At 59.7% G+C, this 17,932-nt stretch overlaps 1 protein-coding gene across 1 annotated transcript in view; it reads left to right on the top strand.

The window, feature by feature from the left end:
• The window catches only part of SEZ6L (seizure related 6 homolog like), a 39,584-nt gene extending 28,558 nt beyond the window's left edge, over positions 1–11,026 (top strand). Inside the window, 14 exon segments of the mRNA XM_041489147.1 lie at positions 2,266–2,458; positions 2,958–3,143; positions 3,522–3,687; positions 4,391–4,557; positions 5,355–5,549; positions 5,634–5,772; positions 7,415–7,611; positions 8,685–8,879; positions 9,146–9,337; positions 9,557–9,751; positions 10,087–10,119; positions 10,241–10,355; positions 10,529–10,631; positions 10,907–11,026. Of these exon segments, the coding sequence (XP_041345081.1) occupies positions 2,266–2,458; positions 2,958–3,143; positions 3,522–3,687; positions 4,391–4,557; positions 5,355–5,549; positions 5,634–5,772; positions 7,415–7,611; positions 8,685–8,879; positions 9,146–9,337; positions 9,557–9,751; positions 10,087–10,119; positions 10,241–10,355; positions 10,529–10,631; positions 10,907–10,936 (2,106 nt within the window). The 3' untranslated portion in view covers positions 10,937–11,026.
• The last annotated feature ends 6,906 nt before the right edge of the window (positions 11,027–17,932 follow it).

Genomic DNA, 17,932 nt, shown 5'->3' with positions numbered 1-17,932 from the left:
TGCATTTTGCTTTGCTGATGCTTTGGAGCGTTTCAGACAAATTAAATCGCAACAGCAGGTCGGTGCTGGTGGAGCATGGCCTCATCTGCAGCTGGCAGTGCCCTGTGCTGCAGCACCACGGGCTCGGGGCTCAGAGGTGAATTCCAAAGGATATTCACTGGATAACGTGGGGTGTGGGGTCCCATCAGAGGGGTTTGGGTTGGATTCCCAGCTCCTGTGGCAAGGGAGGTGCTGCCTCTTACCCTGGGGATCTCATTAAAGGCATCTGCAGGAGCAGAGAGAAGCCCCTGGGACAGGAGCCCCTGCATGGGCGCTCACCTCTCCCTGCAGGGGCTGTGGGACAGTCTGGTGGTGGCAGAAATGCCTGTGGTATTCCAGCCCTGCCCAAAACTGCTCCTGCAGGCACTGGGAGCCATGCAGGAGGACATGGGGACACTCCACTTCCTTTGGAGCCAGATCCTCACTCACTGCAGGGAGGACACAAAGCCTGGATGTCAGGCATGATCCTGGGAAAGGCTGGGAGCTGCCCTGGGCTGTGTGAGAGCTCAGGGTCCCTGCTCAGCTCACTGCCCCTCCTTGCACCCCTCAAAGCATTCCAGGGAGAGCTGCGTCCCTGCCTGTGCCAGCCCTGGGAGCTGGGAGCAGCCAGCTCTCCAAATGCTTCGTGAACTTATATTTATTTTTAAAATGTTTGAATCTTCTTGGCAGGATATAGAATTTCCCTGAAGAGGTTTTTGCAGTGGGTGAGCGAGGCTGGCAGCCTGAGTCGAGGATCCCTGCTGCCTTCCCAAGGCTCTGGAGGAGCTGCTGTGGGTGCAGGCAGTGATTGAAGTCAGAGCCCGTGCTCCCAGCCCCTGGCAGGAGCTCGCACATATGGTCCCTCTCGCAGGGCTGACGGTCCCTGGCACGGGGCCACGGCAGTGTCTGCACTCGCTGCTTACTCCAGGCTCCTCTGGGAATGCCAGCCTGCTGCTGGCACAGGGAATGGCACTTGTGGTGACACCCTGCTCCCCTGGCTTCACCGAGTGGAGGCTGGTGGTGGAGCTGAGTGTGTGTGTGTCCCGTGACACCCAGCACTGCTCCCCAGCTTCTTCCCTTCTGCAGAGCTCTGCCTGCTCCAGCTGCTCCCCTGAATCCCCTTCCCAATTTCCCAGAGTGATTTGGCTCTCTGTCATGTGCGTGGTGCCACCAGCACTGGAGGGACCCAGCTGGGGAACAGGTTTGGCTTCAAGCTATTGCAGAGCAAAATCTGTTAGAAACACCTTGGAAAAATCTTTGCAGGGAGCCAGACCCAGCTGGAGAAGCAAAGCTCTGTCCCAGTGGGAGCTGGGGGAAATTTCTGGCATTGAATAGAGCCTTCTTGGATCCTTGGACTCCAAATAATTCACCCAAATAACACTTAATTCATCCCATTTATTTATAGCCAGATCTGAGCCACCCCACCAGCCGCAGTGTGTGCTGGCCATGCTGAGGGGGGGCACGTTTTTGGGCAATATCTGGAAATAAAGAAATTACCCAGGGCAGGTTTGGGGTCAGAGTTGCACGTGGCTCATGCTCCAGACAATGCTTTTCCCTGCTAGGACCCAGCTGGAAAAATAAGGCAAAATCAGCTCCTCTTGGATTGAAACATGGGCTGGGGTGAGCCCAGGCATGCTCTGAACCAGCCTGGGGATGTTAATCCAGCTTTGCAGTGAGGAACAAACTTTTCCAGGGATTTCCTTCAGGAGCAGGCTCAGGATGCTGAGGGCTGGGGGTGGCTGCATGCAGTGCCCTTGGAGTAGGGCACACGCCAGCCCTGTGTGCCAGGGGGAGGTGGGCACGGCGGTGACAACAGCCACAAATCCCTGCAGTCACAACATCGTCGGGAGCGCTCCCAATCACGGCTGGGCTGCTGCTAAATATAGAGCCCCGGGCCTCACACACTCAGGGAAACAAACGGTCTGATGAGCATCTTTCTGCTGAAATATGAGCCCATTTATTAAGCTAAATGGACGTGAAATGTAAATGTGAGGTTACTGCTCAGCTATTTCCAAATAATAATTAAAGCCTTTTGGAACCACTCATTAGATGCACTTGCTGAGTGGCTCCCCAAGCGTTCCCCAGTGGGGTGAGGGATCCTGGGGAGGTTTCCTGGTGCACAGGGTGGGTGGTGAGCACCAAACCCTGAGGAGTGCCCTGGTTTTGTTGCAGCACTGTGCGATGCTCTGCTGGGCTGGGATGTGACCACTGGGGTCCCCACAGCTCACAGGTCTCTGCTCCCCGCAGGTGAAGAGCGTGAACCTGTCAGATGGGGAAGTTCTGTCCATCCGTGGCGTGGACGGCGATGCCCTGGTGGTCTTGGCCAACCAGACCCTTCTGGTGGAAGGACAGGTGATCCGCAGCCCCACCAACACCATCTCCGTCTACTTCCGCACCTTCCAGGACGACGTGGTGGGGACCTTCCAGCTCCACTACCAGGGTGGGTGTGTCCCCAGCGTGGGCAGGGGGGTTTGGGGTCAGTCCCACTTGGCTGCAGGGTCAAACCAGTGGGCTGTGCCCCCACAGAGCAGCCACGCTCCTGTTTCACCCCCAGAGCACGGGCCGGGGTGGGTTGAGGTGTTGTGCCCAGGGTAGAGGGTTCAGCGTGCCCTGGTGTCCCCAACCCCAGTGCTGGCTGTGCCTCTCACACCCTCCTTGCCCCGTTTCTGTCCCCGTGCAGCAGCTCCTCCTGCACACACTCACACTGCCGGTCTATTTTTTACCTCCAAGAGCTTTAAAAAATAAATGAGTTCCAGCAAATTATTTTTAAAATAGAAACTGGGTCTGGGCAGGAGCAGTAACAGGTGGGGAAGCAGCGGCAGTGGGGGGTTGGTGGTGCTCTGCTGCTGCTCTGTGTGACACGTGGGCACATCCAGCACGTCCCCACGGGGTGGCTGGGAGCAGCTGAGCCCTGAGCTCCCAACGTGTGCCTGTTCCAGTGTTTATGCTGAGCTGCAACTTCCCACGGAGGCCTGACTTCGGAGAGGTGACGGTGATGGATCTGCACTCGGGTGGCATCGCTCACTTCCACTGTCACCTGGGCTACGAGCTGCAGGGCCCCCGCATGCTGACCTGCATCAATGCATCCCGGCCACACTGGAGCAGCCCCGAGCCCATCTGCTCAGGTACCTGCACGTGCCAGCCCCGTGGTGGGAAACTGGGCTCCACAGAGGAAAATATGAGTCCTTGTCTTTGCCCCATGAGATGAATGTTGTCTTAAGGGGGTGTGGAGCAATGCCCAGCCCTGCACAGAGCATGGCCTGAGGTGCACAAGTGGTCTGTCAGCAGAATCTGTCCCCTCGTTAGGCAGCAAAGGGAAAGGAAATTAAGATTTTATGTCTGCTGTGAGTATAAATACGCATTTGTGAGTATAAATACATACAGACAGAGCAAAGCAGAGACAGGCAAGAAGTTTATGCCCTGGGCACTTGTAGGAGAGCTGGGCAGAGGGCAGCACAAATGCCACCGTGCCCATCGCAGCGGGGCTGTGCTCTGTGTTGCAGCTCCCTGTGGAGGGACAGTGCACAATGCCACCATCGGCCGCGTGCTGTCCCCCAGCTACAGCGGGAACCAGTCTGGCAGCATGTACTGCGTGTGGGCCATCGGGGCCCCCCCGGGCCAGAAGCTGCACCTGCACTTTGAGAAGCTCCTGCTGACTGAGAAGGACAGGTGAGGCTCCAGGAGCTGTTTCCTCACAGCCCCGGGACTGCAGAGAGATCCCAGGGGACTTCTTCTGCATGGGGCGAGGAGCAGGGCTCTTTGCTGGGCACTAAATATATAAAAATGGAATTATTTGGGTTGGGAAAGCCCTCTGAGATCATTGAGTTCAGCTGTCCCCCAGCACTATCAAGGCTACCACTAAACTATGTCTCCACATTTACATGACTGTTAAACCCCCCAGGGATGGGAACTCCACCACTGCCCCTGGCTGCCTGTTTCAATGCTTGTCAGCCCTTTTAGGAAAGAAATTTTCCCTGATATCCTTGATATCCAGTCCAAACCTTCCTTGACACAAGCCATTTCCTCTCATCCTGTCCCTTCTTCCCTGGGAGCAGAGCCTGACCCTCCCCAGGCTGTCCCCTCCTGTCAGAGAGTTGTGCTGAGCCAGAAGGTCCCCCCTGAGCCTCCTTTTCCCCAGGCTGAGCCCCTTTCCCAGCTCCCTCAGCTGCTCCTGATGCTCCAGCCCCTTCCCAGCTCCATTCCCATCCCTGGACACGCTCCAACCCCTCCATATCTATCTCGGAGAGAAAACCCCAGAATACACCAAAACCTGGAATCTCCCAGCTTGTCCCAGCTGCTCCAGCTCACCCCCCTTGTGTCCGGGAGGGACTCAGGGGCGCTGTCCCGTGTGCCATGCCCCGTGTCCCCGCAGGATGGTGGTGTACAGCGGGGACACCAACCGCTCGGCCGTGCTCTACGACTCCCTGCGCGCCGACAGCGTTCCCTTCGAGGGCGTCATCAGCGACGGCTCCTCCATCAGGATTGACTTCCTCGCCGAGGAGCCCGCCGCCGCCACCGCCTTCAACATCCGCTTCGAAGGTGCTGTGTGCCCGTGCTGGGAGCTGAGGGCAGTGTCTGGCTCAGCCAGGACACCCAGCCCCTGGGGCAGCTACACAGATGTGGCTGCGGGAAGGGTCCTGGCTGTCCCCAGCGTGGGCAGGCTCGGTGACCCTCTGTAGCTGCTGTTGTCATTTACGTGAGTCCCACTGCAGGATTGAGCCCTGTGGGCCTGAGCAATCCCAAGGTGGATGGCTTGGCATCCCCAGCTTGGGAAACTGTCACTCTTACACCGAGAATAACACAGGAACAGGCAGGATTGTAGAAAGAGCAAAGAAGGCTTTATTCAAGAGAACCGCGCGGTTTATACAGAGTGATACGATAGATTCTGTTTGATTGGCTAACTAACAAAAACATCTTCCTCACACTCTGTCCTTGAGAAGAACGGAAAGGCGAAGTAGAAAAACGCCACCTGCAGATTGTTTATACTGAACAGGTTATCACATCCTTACAGCTCCCTAAAAATTCTCACAAGCCGCTGTGAGAGACACTTGCCGTGTCCCTCTCTCTGTCCCATGGCATCCACAGGAAACACAAGTGCCTGGCAGTGCCCTGAGCACATCCCTAGTGCTGAACCACCACGGCAGTGGGGTTTGGTGAGGCCTGTGTGGCTCAGAATGGATAAATTGTTGTTAATCCTGTAAAACTCCCTGGAAGAGGCCAACCATGCAGTGGGGATGCAGGGGTCAGGTTCTCATGGGGACAGCAGCAGGGCCTGGGGAAGCTCAGCGAGAAGGGAGAACCTCCGTGTCCCTACAGCTAACAGGGATCTCTTCCAGCCTTTGAGCGGGGCCACTGCTACGAGCCCTACATCCAGAACGGGAACTTCACCACTTCTGACCCCACCTACAACCTGGGCACCACTGTGGAGTTCACCTGTGACCCCGGGCACTCCCTGGAGCAGGGCCCTGCTGTCATCGAGTGCATCAACATGCGGGACCCCTACTGGAACGACACGGAGCCGCTGTGCCGAGGTCAGCCCTGCCCGTGGGCACTGCGGGGTGTGGGGTGACAGCCCTGGGTCCCCGCTGAGCCCTGCCTACCCCTTGCCCCCACAGCCACGTGTGGAGGGGAGCTGAGTGCTGTGGCCGGGGTGATCCTGTCCCCCAACTGGCCGGAGCCCTACACGGAGGGGGAGGATTGCATCTGGAGGATCCACGTGGGCGAGGAGAAGCGGCTCTTTCTGGACATCCAGCTGTGAGTAGTCCAGGAGCTCAGTGTCTGTCTCTGCCCCAGAAGTGCTTGTCTCGTTTTGCTGCAGTATCCTGCTCCCCTTGCCTCCACCGTGGAATCACAGAATCCCAGAGCAGTTTGGGTGTGAGGGACCTTAAAGCTGATTTCCCATGGGCAGGGACACCTTCCACTATCCCAGGTTCCTCCAAGTCCCTTCCAGCCTGGCCTTGGACATTTCCAATGATGGGGCAGCCACAGCTTCTCTGGGCAACCTGTGCCAGGGCCTCACCTCCCTAACAGAGAAGAGTCTTCCTATGCCCTGTTCTCCCCCTCAGAGCTTCCATAATCCCCTTTGACGCACTTGGCACCCTGGGCAGGACTGAGTGGTGCTCCCTGAGTTCAAAGCACCATTACAGGATCCATAGCAGCAGTGAATTGCTGCTCCAACAGCTTTGGAATTCTCCACAGGGAGCGGTGCCACAGCAGCACATGGCCATGTGCTTCTGGGGTGACACCCAGCACGTCAGGAGCTGGGTCATGTGGGGTTAGGAGAGCCTGGAGGCATCCATGGGATGGAAACAGCTCAATCCTGGGCTCAATGTGAAATACAGGCACTAAGGGAGCAGAGCCACTCAGCAAGCCCAGGCTGAATGTGCTGGGGTCAGAGGGGAATGGGATCCAATGCCAGGCTGAGAGTTCTTGGCATGGAAATTCTGCTGCTGCAGCGGGAGCCTCCTTTGATGCTATTTTGGGTTTTCAAGAGGAGGACGTGTTTCAAGAAGAGGCTTAGAGTCATAAAGATTTTAAAAGCTCCCCATAAAATCCCAAGTTGAAGCTCCCTGCACACCTCTCCCAGCTCTGTGGGTGCTAGGGCTGAGCAGAACTGGAGGCCAAGTGATTTGAAGTCATCAGGCATAAATGTCACTGAGAAAATCGTGTTTGACAGAAAGCAGAGATTTACTACAAATGTCAGCTTGCCACGGGGATTAGCTGGGCTCCCTCCAAGAACATTCCTAATAAAACATTTGGGGATCAGCTCAGGCATCTCCTGTATGGCTGGGAGCATCCTGGTGCTCTCCTCTCCCGGGGAAGGAGGAGGTTTGTCCCTGCCCCAGTCCCTGCCGGTGCCGGCTGTGCTCCCAGCCCTGGAGAGCCTTGCTGGGGCGTGGACACGGCAGAACAGCGAGCAGGGAAGGGGTGTCGCTGCCCACCCTCGGGGTCGGTGTGATCGGTCACCCACACTGCCAGCCCCGGCACCCAGAGAACGCCCCCGACACCAGAGCTGTGTCCCCTGGCGTGTGCATCCATCCCCTGCCCTTGGCCTCGGACCGGGGGGATAGCTACGAGCCCCCCCGTCCCCTTCGGCTCCAGGGCAGCCGCATTCCCGGGGTGGACAGAGGCTGCAGCCATCCCTGCCCGGTGTCCCCGGCCGTCCCTGCCATCCGCGTGCCGCCACTGCGCTCTGGTGGCCGCGGGGACAAGCGCGGCTCTTGTGGACCGGCACTTGCAAGCGCGGGGACCCGGGAGCCCGGCATCGAACCCCCCGGAGGGAGGTGACCCGGAGGGAGGTGACCCAGAAGGACCTGGCTGTCCCTTGAGCCCTGCACTGCTGTGGCCTGCCTGGGCTCCCGGCACAGTCTGTTCTCTAACCAAACTCTCCTCTCAGCCTGAACATCACCAACAGCGACATCCTCACCATCTACGACGGGGACGAGCTCTCCTCCCGCATCCTGGGGCAGTATGTGGGCAGCAGCGGCCCCCAGAAGCTCTACTCCTCCAGCCCCGACCTCACCATCCAGTTCCACTCAGACCCTGCTGGGCTCATCTTTGGGAAGGGACAAGGATTCATCATGAACTACATAGGTACAAGAGCAGGGTGCTGGTGTGAGGGTGTGACACACAGCCAGCCCAGACTGTCCAGGTGCAGGGTCTGGAAGCAGGGAGAGTCACTGTGGCACCAGCACCCCCTTCTCATCCCACCCTGAACCTCCTGCAGGACCCCCAGCCCAGCTGCAGGTCTCTGGGTCAGTCACTTCTGGGGGGTCCCTGTATGTGTCCCCTCCTTCAGGCTGGCAGCAAGGCAGGTTTGGTCCCTGTTAGCCCTGCTCTGGCCCAGAGGGAAAGAAATTGCTGGAAACAGGGATGAAGGATCCCCACAGACACCCTGTCAGGCAGGGGTGGTCACTGAAGCCAGTCCCTGGGAGGGCTCCTGAGATGGATGTCCCCATCTCTGTGCTCCAGAGCACTCCTGGAGACATCTGTTCCATTGTCCTTCGGGGCAGCTCTGCCTGCCAGACTGGGGCTGTGGGTGCCCATGGCAGGGACAAGGACTGAGAGGGGCATTCCATCCTCATGGCTACCTCTTCCCCACCCTGCTTCCAGTGCCAGACTCCTTCCAGGCATGTTTTCCTTGCGCTGCTGACAGCCCTGGCTACGACAAACAGAGTGAGCTGCAATGCAGAGCACCTGGGAGGCTGCAGGGCCCTCCTCAGTGCTCTGCAGCACACGGGGCTGGGGAGGGCACGGTACAGCCCCTCACCTGAGCAAACCAGCCTGGGGGAAGCAGGGAACAAATCCTCCCATGAGCAAACCAGCTCTGCTGTGACCGTGGTGCTGGCATCTCTCCTGCACCCACAGCTGGAGCTGAGCCTGGTGCTCCGAGGTTATCCTGACCCCAGCACAGACATTTTCACCAGCCCAGCCCTCTCTGCCTGTAGCGTCACAGCTGGGGAGGCTTCAAAGAGCCCCTGTCCCTCATTGCTGCCCTTTCCCTGTGCCCAGGGGATGCTGCCTGCACACCAGCTGTGCCATTTGTGGAGCTGTGGGGAGGGACAGGCCTTTGGGAAGAGCTGTGTGTCCAGCTGGGGTGGCTCTGGGCAGGGCTGTGCCAGGGGTCCTGCTCAGTGGGTGACAGCCAGGATCCCTCTGGGCTGCAGAGGTGTCCCGCAACGACTCCTGCTCTGACCTGCCCGAGATCCAGAACGGCTGGAAGACCACGTCACACACAGAGCTGGTGAGAGGGGCCAAGATCACCTACCAGTGTGACCCGGGCTATGACATCGTGGGCAGTGACACCCTCACCTGCCAGTGGGACCTCAGCTGGAGCAGCGACCCCCCCTTCTGTGAAAAGAGTAAGTGCCCCACAGGAAGATGCTGCTGTCCCTGTCCCACGCCCTGTAACAGCGCTGGTCCCGCTCCCAGGGGCTCCAAGCTCCAAGGGGCCCCAGCTCCAAGGTGCTCCCAGCTCCAAGGTGCTCCAAGCTCTGAGGGGCTCCTAGCTCCAAGGGGCCCCAGCTCCAAGGTGCTCCCAGCTCCAAGGGGCTCCCAGCTCCAAGGTGCTCCCAGCTCGAGGAGCTCCTGCTCCGAGGGGCTTCCCTCAGCCATCCTCTCTCCCTAGTTATGTACTGCACGGACCCGGGGGAGGTGGAGCACTCCACCCGCCTCATCTCAGACCCGGTGCTGCTGGTGGGCACCACCATCCAGTACACCTGCAACCCCGGCTTCGTGCTGGAGGGCAGCTCCCTGCTCACCTGCTACAGCCGTGAGACCGGCACCCCCATCTGGACCTCGCGGCTCCCGCACTGTGTCTGTAAGTCTGGGTGGTCTCTCCTGCTCCCCTGCAGTCCAGCTCCTCTCTGGGTGTCCTGGGTGATCTTCCTGCAGCCAGGACCCTGCCCAGTTGTGGGGGTGGTGCAGATCCTTGAGCTACCTGGAAGCAGATGGGAGTGAGAGCTTGGGTGCTTCCTCACTGCCCCCAGGCTCCTTCTCTCCCTCATGCTCACCCTGGATGTGTTTCATTCCCTTTCAGCTGAGGAGTCACTGGCCTGTGATAACCCAGGACTGCCAGAAAATGGATACCAAATTCTATACAAGCGCCTCTACCTGCCAGGAGAGTCCCTGACTTTCATGTGCTATGAAGGTTTTGAATTGATGGGGGAGGTGACCATCAAATGCATCCTGGGCCAGCCATCCCACTGGAGCGGCCCCCTGCCCATCTGCAAAGGTAACAGGGAAGGGGAGGGGGGCAAGGGGACAGCAAACACCTCTGTCCCCAGCCTGGGACGGCCCAGGGACCGTGGTCTGGCTGCAGCCCCAGCTGGGAGCTGAACTCAGCTGAGAGCTGGAGCTTCTCTGGATCTGGGCTCTGCTCAGCCCAGCCTGCTCAGTCCTGGCCACATGCTTACAGACACCAAGAGCTTATTAGAAGCTGGGAGTTCACAGTGTGGTTTGGGACCAAACAGGGCAGGAGGTCCCAGGGTTGGGGTTTCCAGCAGGAAACAGCTGCCAGCACCCAGTCAAACCCAGCTACAGACCGGTAACTCTCCATCTCTCTTCCAGTGAACCAAGACAGCTTTGAACATGCTCTCGAAGGTGAGTGACGTGGGTTTCCTGGATGTGCAGAACCCTGGTGGAGCCTGGGAGGAGGGGGAGAGGCAGAGAGGGGATCACCCGATGCCTGCAAATGCCAACATAATAGATCTCGTCCTTTCAGTAGCAGAAGCTGCTGCAGAGACGTCGCTCGAGGGGGGAAATATGGCCTTGGCCATCTTCATCCCGGTGCTGATCATCTCCCTGCTGCTGGGAGGAGCGTACATCTATCTCACCAGGTGGGGCTGCCACAGAGCGGGGGCACGGCCAGGGCTGGCTCAGCATCGCCCTCAGCAGCCACAGCCCCGGGCATGGTGCTGGGAGTGCTCTGGGGCGCTGGGAGGAGCTGGGCCGGGGGGATGTGGTTCTGGAATCAGCCCGTGCAGCCCAGTGACTGCGGCTCTCCCCGCAGGTGTCGGTACTACTCCAGCCTCCGCCTGCCCCTCATGTACTCCCACCCCTACAGCCAGATCACGGTAGAAACGGAGTTTGACAACCCGATTTATGAGACAGGGGTGAGTTCTGCTGTGCCTGTCCTCTCTAGGGACACTCCTGAGGGGCTTGGCTGGTTGGGCAGCCACGGGATGAGTCCAGCCAGGCCCTGTGGGAGCAAAGGGACACGAGTCCATCCGTGTGGCTTGGGAGGCACAGGGGGCTGAGAGGTCCTGGCTGCGAAGTCATCACTCGCCTGGGAACTAAACAACGCCCAGGATATCTCTTGCTGCCTGGGAATGGGGAGATGATCCTGAAATGCAGCTGCTGCCCTCAACTGGCTTTTCCTTGCTTGCAGGAAACACGAGAATACGAGGTTTCGATATAAGGACAGCGGTAAGAGAGTCTCCAGCAGTGAACTTAATGTGCTCTCATAGAACTTCCTCAGTAACTAATCCAGAGACCACGTGGAGTTTGGTTGGACCCCCGGACCTGCTGTTGTCTTTCCTTTTGCCTCTCTATTGAAGATTTTACTGTTTTCTTCACTGTATTTATTCTATTTAAACTGCGATAGGTGTGCTGCCCAGCCCTGGGCACAGGCAGCAGCTGGAGCCGGGGCAGAGCTGGGTCCTGGTGAGGCCAGGGGGGCACGGGGGCACTGCTGTGTCCCCCTCCATGGCAGAATGTCCCCCTCCATGGCAGAGAGTCCCTCGGCACTGCCCACACAGACGCAGGGGGATTTTTGCGGTTCTGATGTTGTTAAAAATTAAAGATGTCTCCATTGCAAGAGCCTGCGGTTGATTGCTGGGAGCTGAGCTAGTGCAGGGTCCCCCACAGGGTCCCACCCCGCAGCTCCCGGCTCCCACAGTGGGACCCTCCCCCGGGGGGCTCGGGGGGCACTGGCAGAGGGACTGTCCTCGCTGCAGGGCTCAGGGACAGCCTGGCACACACGAGGTACGTGCTGCTTTCTTTTTCCACTTCGCTTTGGATGTGGAGAGGCAGCGAGCCAGTAGTCTGGGGTGATGCTCTGCGGAGAAGCACCAACCATTGCCACCCAGCCACCAGCCCAGCACAGCTGGGAGCCCTGGAAGCCGCCCTGGAAGCCACCCTCGAGTAAGCAGAGCTCCCAGCTGGTGCCCCTCTGCTCTCTGCCCGTTGTTCCTCTCCAGCAGCACTTCCCGTCACCCTGCCAGGATCACCCTGACCCGGCACGGCCGAGGGTCGCTCTTTGCCCCTGGCAGCATCTCAGGGTAAGCAGGATGGGCTGGGCTCCCTGGCTCCTGCTGCAGGAGGGGTCCTGGCGGGCTGTGCTGTGCATCCACACCTGGCTGGGACCCCCAGCTCGGCAGGGGATGAAGGTGGAGCTGTTGGGAAGGAGAGGCAGGTGGGATGTGTGGAGGCTTCAGCACAGGAGCTCTGTGGGGAGCAGAACTGGCAGAAATCACCCTCAGTCCCACCCTCGCCATCCCTGCACTCCTTCACTGCATCACCCCTGCCAGAGCCACACAGCAGTGGGGACACGGACCCCAAAGGGCCACCACTGTCCCTGCTGTCTCCCAGCCAGCCCCTGGGGAGGGCAGGGAAGGCACGGCCACGTCCTTGGCTGCTGGTGTCCTTCTTTTGTCCTTGTAGAAGAATGGCAAGTGCAGGAGGCTGGGTGAGCTCGGGGTGGTTGGTGCAGCTCTGCGGTGTACAGCTGGGATTTAGGGGTTTTCCTTTCAAAACAACGAATGTGTGTTTGTAATTTGTAATGGTTAAAAAAAAAAAAAAAAAAAAGAGGAAAAAAAAAAGAGAAAAAAAAAGACCCAAAAAATGTACGAAGCATTTCATTTCCCTTCATACATGTCTGTTTTTATAAGAACAATGTGAAAATTGCTGGGATTAAATATTTTTGAACATGATAAAGTAGTTCCGTGGGAAGATCTAGCATTCAATATAACCTTGATAACAATTGTTCTGTATTTTTAAATGTGAAATGTGAAATCTGTTTGCAGACACTCTGGCCACAGGCTGCAGCCATGCAGGGCAGGGTGAGGGCTGGATAACACTGCATGCCCTGCTGTGGGATGGTGGCCCAAAGTCACTGGCTTGGCTCTGAGTGCCAGGTCCTGCCCTGGTGCAGCCCCACAGTGGCCCCTGCTCCCGTGGGAGGGAGGCATCTGAGCCCTGCTGGGACATGAGGTGACCTGGCACGGCCCTGGGGACATCTCCCCTCTCTGTGTCACCCCACAGGAGCCAGTGCTGGCTCCCCCTGTACCCCCTGAACTCAGCATTGCCCCTTCCCATGCCAGCCCAGCCCAGTGATGTCTCACAGAGTGGGTGGGGGTCTGGATGCTGCCCTGAGGCACTGGGATCCCACTGGACACCCTTGGCCATGTCACGAAGGACATGCAGAAAGTTTTGGGGAGCCCTGGTAGCCCAACCCCACTGGGCAGAGGGCCCATCCTGTCTGTGCCCTGCTCACCCATCGGCTGCCCAACAACCTGTGGCTGTCACCTGGCAGCTCCCCAAAACTACAGGGAGACCATTGTGGGGACAAGAAGGGGGTTGCCTCACCGACCCCCGGTATGCACGGGGCTGCATCTCACACAGGCAGGCACAGCTTGGGAGGATCCCGGGGCTGGGTGGGAAAAGTCCCCCCCTGCTCTCTGGGAGCCTCTCTGGGCTGAGCTGCCCCGGTGGGGGAAGAAACGAGACCCTGCGAGGTTTTCCTCCAGCATCAGGTGTGGGCAGGGTAAGGTCCTGCGGGGGGACCACGGGACCTTGAGCACGGCTCTGCCTGACACGGTGACTGTCACCTCGCCGAGGAGCAGCGCCACCGGGACACACCAGCTGGGACAGCATTCCCTGATGCCAGCAGCCCCAAGTGTCCCTGGCAGCAGGGAGGGAGGGGGATGCTCAGCCCACCCCACCCCACACCCCGGGAAATGCCCGGCCAAGGAAACCTGGGGCTCCCATCTGTCCCTGCCCCTCCGCACCCAAAACAATGCAACAGCGCTGCCCTCCCCAGGCGAGCTTTTAACCAAGGTTACGCTGTGACATCGATAATGGCTTTGTTCAGCAGCTGCCAGGCTAATGCACAGGGGGCGAGGGAGCCAAGGCTCTGATGCAGAGCATTCCTGGGGGAGGGAGATTGGGTTATTTTTGGACAGAGATTGCAAGAGAATTAAAATGAAGGGGAAAAAAAAAAAGCCCTTCATGCTGCCGTTCCTCCTCGGTGACGTAAAGCCGGAGCCAATCTCTGGCCTCAGGCGTTGTGCTGCGGATGGAGCTTTGTCTGGGCCCAGCAGCCTCGGCCACAGCGGCCTCCCCCTCCTGGGGCCGGGCGGGGGCACAGCGGGGCCGTGCCACGGCAGTCACACAGCTGAGGGACCCCCGAGTCAGGGATGGAGCAGCAGGGACCCCTTGATTCCCTGCAAGCTGCACTGGAGGCTGGTGAGGCAACAGCATCCCTGCACAGCCCAGGTCAGACACAGCATCCCTGCCCATTCCATGTCAGGCACAGCATCCCTGCCCATTCTATGTCAGACACAGCATCCCTGCCCATTCCAGGTCAGGCACAGCATCCCTGCCCACTTCAGAAGGCTGGGAAAAGCCCTGGGATGCACTTGGCACAGCTCTGCCAGCGACACCCTGGCAGGAGCCCAGTCTGTGGGCAGCCTCCTGGCTCCAGTGGTTCCTTCTCCCTTTTCCTGAGCTGTCCTCCTGGGGCAGACACTGCCAGTGTCCTCCCCTCAGCTGTTGCCAAAACTGTGCTTGTGTTCTGCCAGGGCTGGGATTTCCTGGAATGTTAGGCTGGAGCTGGGACAGTGCTCCTGGAGGGGCCTTCCCTGTGCTGAGGAATCACAGAATCATGGAATCATTGGTTTGGGTTGGAAAGGACCTTTAAAGCACATCTTGTTCCAACCCCCTGCCATGAGCAGGGACACCTTCCACCATCCCAGGTTGCTCCAAGCCCCATCCAACCTGGCCTCGGACACTTACAGAGATGCAGCAGCCACAGCTCCCTGGGCAGCCTGTGCCATGGTCTCACCACTCCCAGGAAGAATTTATTTTCAATATTCTATCTAAACCTATCCTCAGTTTCAAGCCAGTCCTTGCCCTGCCACTCCACACCCTCAGCCAAACTCCCTCTCCAGCTCTCTTGGAGTCTGCAGGAAAGCCAGGTTGGTCTTCGGGAAAGAGATGAGTGGTGGAGCTGGGGACAAGGGGCTGGTCCAGAGGCAGCAAGGAGCTCAGAAGGCAGAGGCAGGGGAGAAAGGAGGGGAGAGCCCAGAGCCGCGGGAGTGCCGACAGAAGAATGCGCTGTCTGCCGGGAGCAGGAGCTGTGCCTGAGGCTGGAGGGTCTGGGAAGGAGCAGGGTGGAAAAAACTCCCGTTCCTTTCACCCTGCAGCACACAGCGCTGCCAGGGCCCTGCACCGGGCTGGGGAATGTGCTGGTGGGGGCACGGGGAAGCGGCAGGACCAAGCAGGAGGCAGAAAATGTGCCAGGATGGAAAACAAGGTGCATTTTAGGACTGCCAGGGACGAAGCTGCTCAGAGGAAGCACAAGCACACCTGAAGGGGCTGTGCAGGACAGCTCTGCTTCCACTTCCAGAGCCCTGAGCAGTGCCAGCGGAGGATGCGGAGGATGCGTGGGCACCGGATGGCAAAATCTGCAAAACAAGGCAGGGCTTTTCTTGTGCCCTGTGGCGGTGACACGTGTCCCACAGTGCTCCACGTGGCACTGCCACAGGGCAGGGCAGGGCAGGGCAGGGCAGGGCAGGGCAGGGCAGCACTGCCAGGGCTTTGCCTGGACCCAGGATCTCTCTGGACCCGGGATCTGCACGCGGGCAGCTCAGCTCAGCCACTCACCCGGCACCTGGGCGATGGAGGAGGAAGGACTGGAGCTCTGGATCCCCTGGGGCTCCCGGAACGGAGAGCGTTGGCTTAGGGGAACAGGAAATGGGTTGGGGAGGAAAAAGGCAAGCAGGAGGACTCACGACAGTTTCTCCACTAGCAGTAAAGAGTTGTAAAGGGACGCTCCAAGCTGGGAACGGTTTCCCCGCATCCCTGGTGCCGCAGCACACCCTCACATCCTCGCTGAGGCATTCCCTGGCTGCCTGCATCTTGGGCATTGCCTCGCTGGGAGCTCCTGTCCCCTGCACGCCAGATGCATTTATTCTTGAAGACAAGCAACCCCTGCAACCCGAGGGCTGCGGCACAAGGGGCCGGAATCCCCGGAGCCAGTACTGCCTGCTCCCTGAATGCGTGTGTTCCTGCATCCCTGGAGCCAGAACCCTGCACATCCCGACTGCTGCATCCCTAATAGCCTGTGTCCCTGGAGCCAGTCCCCATTCCCTTGGTGGCTGCATCCTTGCGTGCTCCCACCCCTGGGACCAGCATCCCCAGACTGCTGCAGCCCTCAGTGCCTGAATCCTTGCATCCACTGTCCCTGCGCGTCCCGCTGCACCCCCGGTGCCCCCGCACCTCCCGCGCCGCCTGGGGCCACCCAGCCCCCGCGTCCCCGGGACCGTGTCCCCGCGTCCCGGGGTGCCCGCGGCTGGGATGCGCGCTCCCCCGGGTACCATCGCCGCCTCCTCCCGCCGGGACCCCTCCCGAGTGCCGCAACCCCGCGGCTCCCCCGCCCCTCCGGGCCCCTCCGGCGTGGGGCGGGCGGCGCGGCCGCGCCGGGTGACAGCGCGGCGGCAGGTGCCACCGGCGCGCCGGGTGATGGGACACCGGCACGGCCGTGCCATTGCCACGCCGGGTGATGCGGCCACAGCGGTGACACCCGCTGACGCCGCCACGCCGGGTGACACCGTCACTCTGGGTGAGAGCAGTGCGCGGGTGACACTTACTCTGGTGGCACCGGCGGGGTGGCATGCTCAGGAGAGGGTGAAGGGAGCACCCACTGCTCCTGTTCCGGAGTGGCAGCGGGCATCCCGCCTCATCCCAAGGCTTCTGCTCCTCATGCTGCTCCCAAAGGCGACACCAGCCGTGCGGAGCCGAGGACATCCCAGCCACGCATCCCCGTCACTGCAGGCCCGTGGCCCTGGGACCCTGGCTAGGCTGAGCCGAACCCGCTGCCTCCAGGAGATGCAGTGGCCACCACGGAGTCACTGAGATGCAACTTTGTGCTGCATCGAAGCCTCTGCCTTCCTTATGTAACACGGCTGCTGCTGGCACGGTGCTCGCCTCCACGTCCTGCACAACTTCGGTGCAACGTGGAATTGCTCTTCCCTCCCTGGAATGGCTCTGCCGTTATCATTAACTGAGGAGCCTTTTCTGGCATCTCAGGCCAGGGGTGCTGGATGTGACCTGTCTGGGTGCAGGGCCATCTCTGGGAGGTGACAGCACCCACGGGGTGCCCTGTGCCATCCCAGCTACGTGGTGTGTGTTGGGAGCAGTGCCGATGTTGGGGGCCCTGACCCAGTGCTGACACAGCCCCTGTGGGGGTGGGTTTGGTCAGGTTTGCAGTGGGGTGGCTGTGCTGGCATAGGAGGCAGCTCCTGAGCTGGTCCCATGCAGACTGTGCTCAGAGAACCCCATGGCTCTGCAGCCCGAGGCTCCCTGGCTCTCTGGGGTCAGGCAGACAGTGTGTGGGCATGAGGGCTTGGATTTCTTACTGTTCTGATGATTTCCCTGTGATCTGAGGTGTTGCCTGCATCCCTGGGGCAGCACTGTGGCCGTGTTTGTGCTGTGCTGCCCTTGCAGGGTGTGACTCTGACCTGGGTACCCCGAGGCTGTCAGACCCCCCCAGCTCTGTTCCCCTTTGCATTGCTATCAGCTCTGACGGAGCATGGCTGCTGTGCCTGAGCAGTTCCCTTTGTAGGGCAGGAGCCACCCTGAATGCACATCACCCAGGGCTCTGCTCCTTCCCTAGCATGCTCCAGTCCTCCAGGTAGCACGGGGGTTGTGCTGGCCTCGGGGGACATTCCTGGCACCGACTCTGTGGTTGCACCTCAGGAAGGGAGGCCTGGGCGGGAGAAGCGGGAGTGTCTGGAGGGATGCCAGCCGTGGAGATGGAGGAAAGTTATCTTGAGATTCCCGGGAGGCTGTGACATGCCACGTGGACTGCAGATCCCAGGATGGGGCACGCAGGCAGCATGCTACAAGGAAGTAGGGTGGAGGGAGGTCGGGTGTGTGGATGTTCCTCCCTGAGGTGTAACACTGGCTGAATCCCAGGTCTCCAGCCCTGCAGCACGTCCCTGCTGTAGGGTCAGATCCCATCTGCAGCCCGTCTCCATCACCATTGATAAGGAAATGCACATTGAGAGTCTGCAGGACCTTGGCAGGAAGGGCTGGGGAGGCTTTGGATGGCTTTCCTGGCTCATAAACCCATCTTGCTACTTAGAGTCAGTGCTCTTACTGGTGAGCTGGTGAAATCAAACAAGCCAACCTG

This window comes from Pyrgilauda ruficollis, unplaced genomic scaffold, assembly GCF_017590135.1.
Source record: "Pyrgilauda ruficollis isolate IOZ18807 unplaced genomic scaffold, ASM1759013v1 scaffold9, whole genome shotgun sequence".
In the NCBI taxonomy this organism is placed as follows: Eukaryota; Metazoa; Chordata; class Aves; order Passeriformes; family Passeridae; genus Pyrgilauda; species Pyrgilauda ruficollis.
Note: the sequence above shows the minus strand (reverse complement) of the source record. Positions and strands in the feature narration are given on the sequence as shown.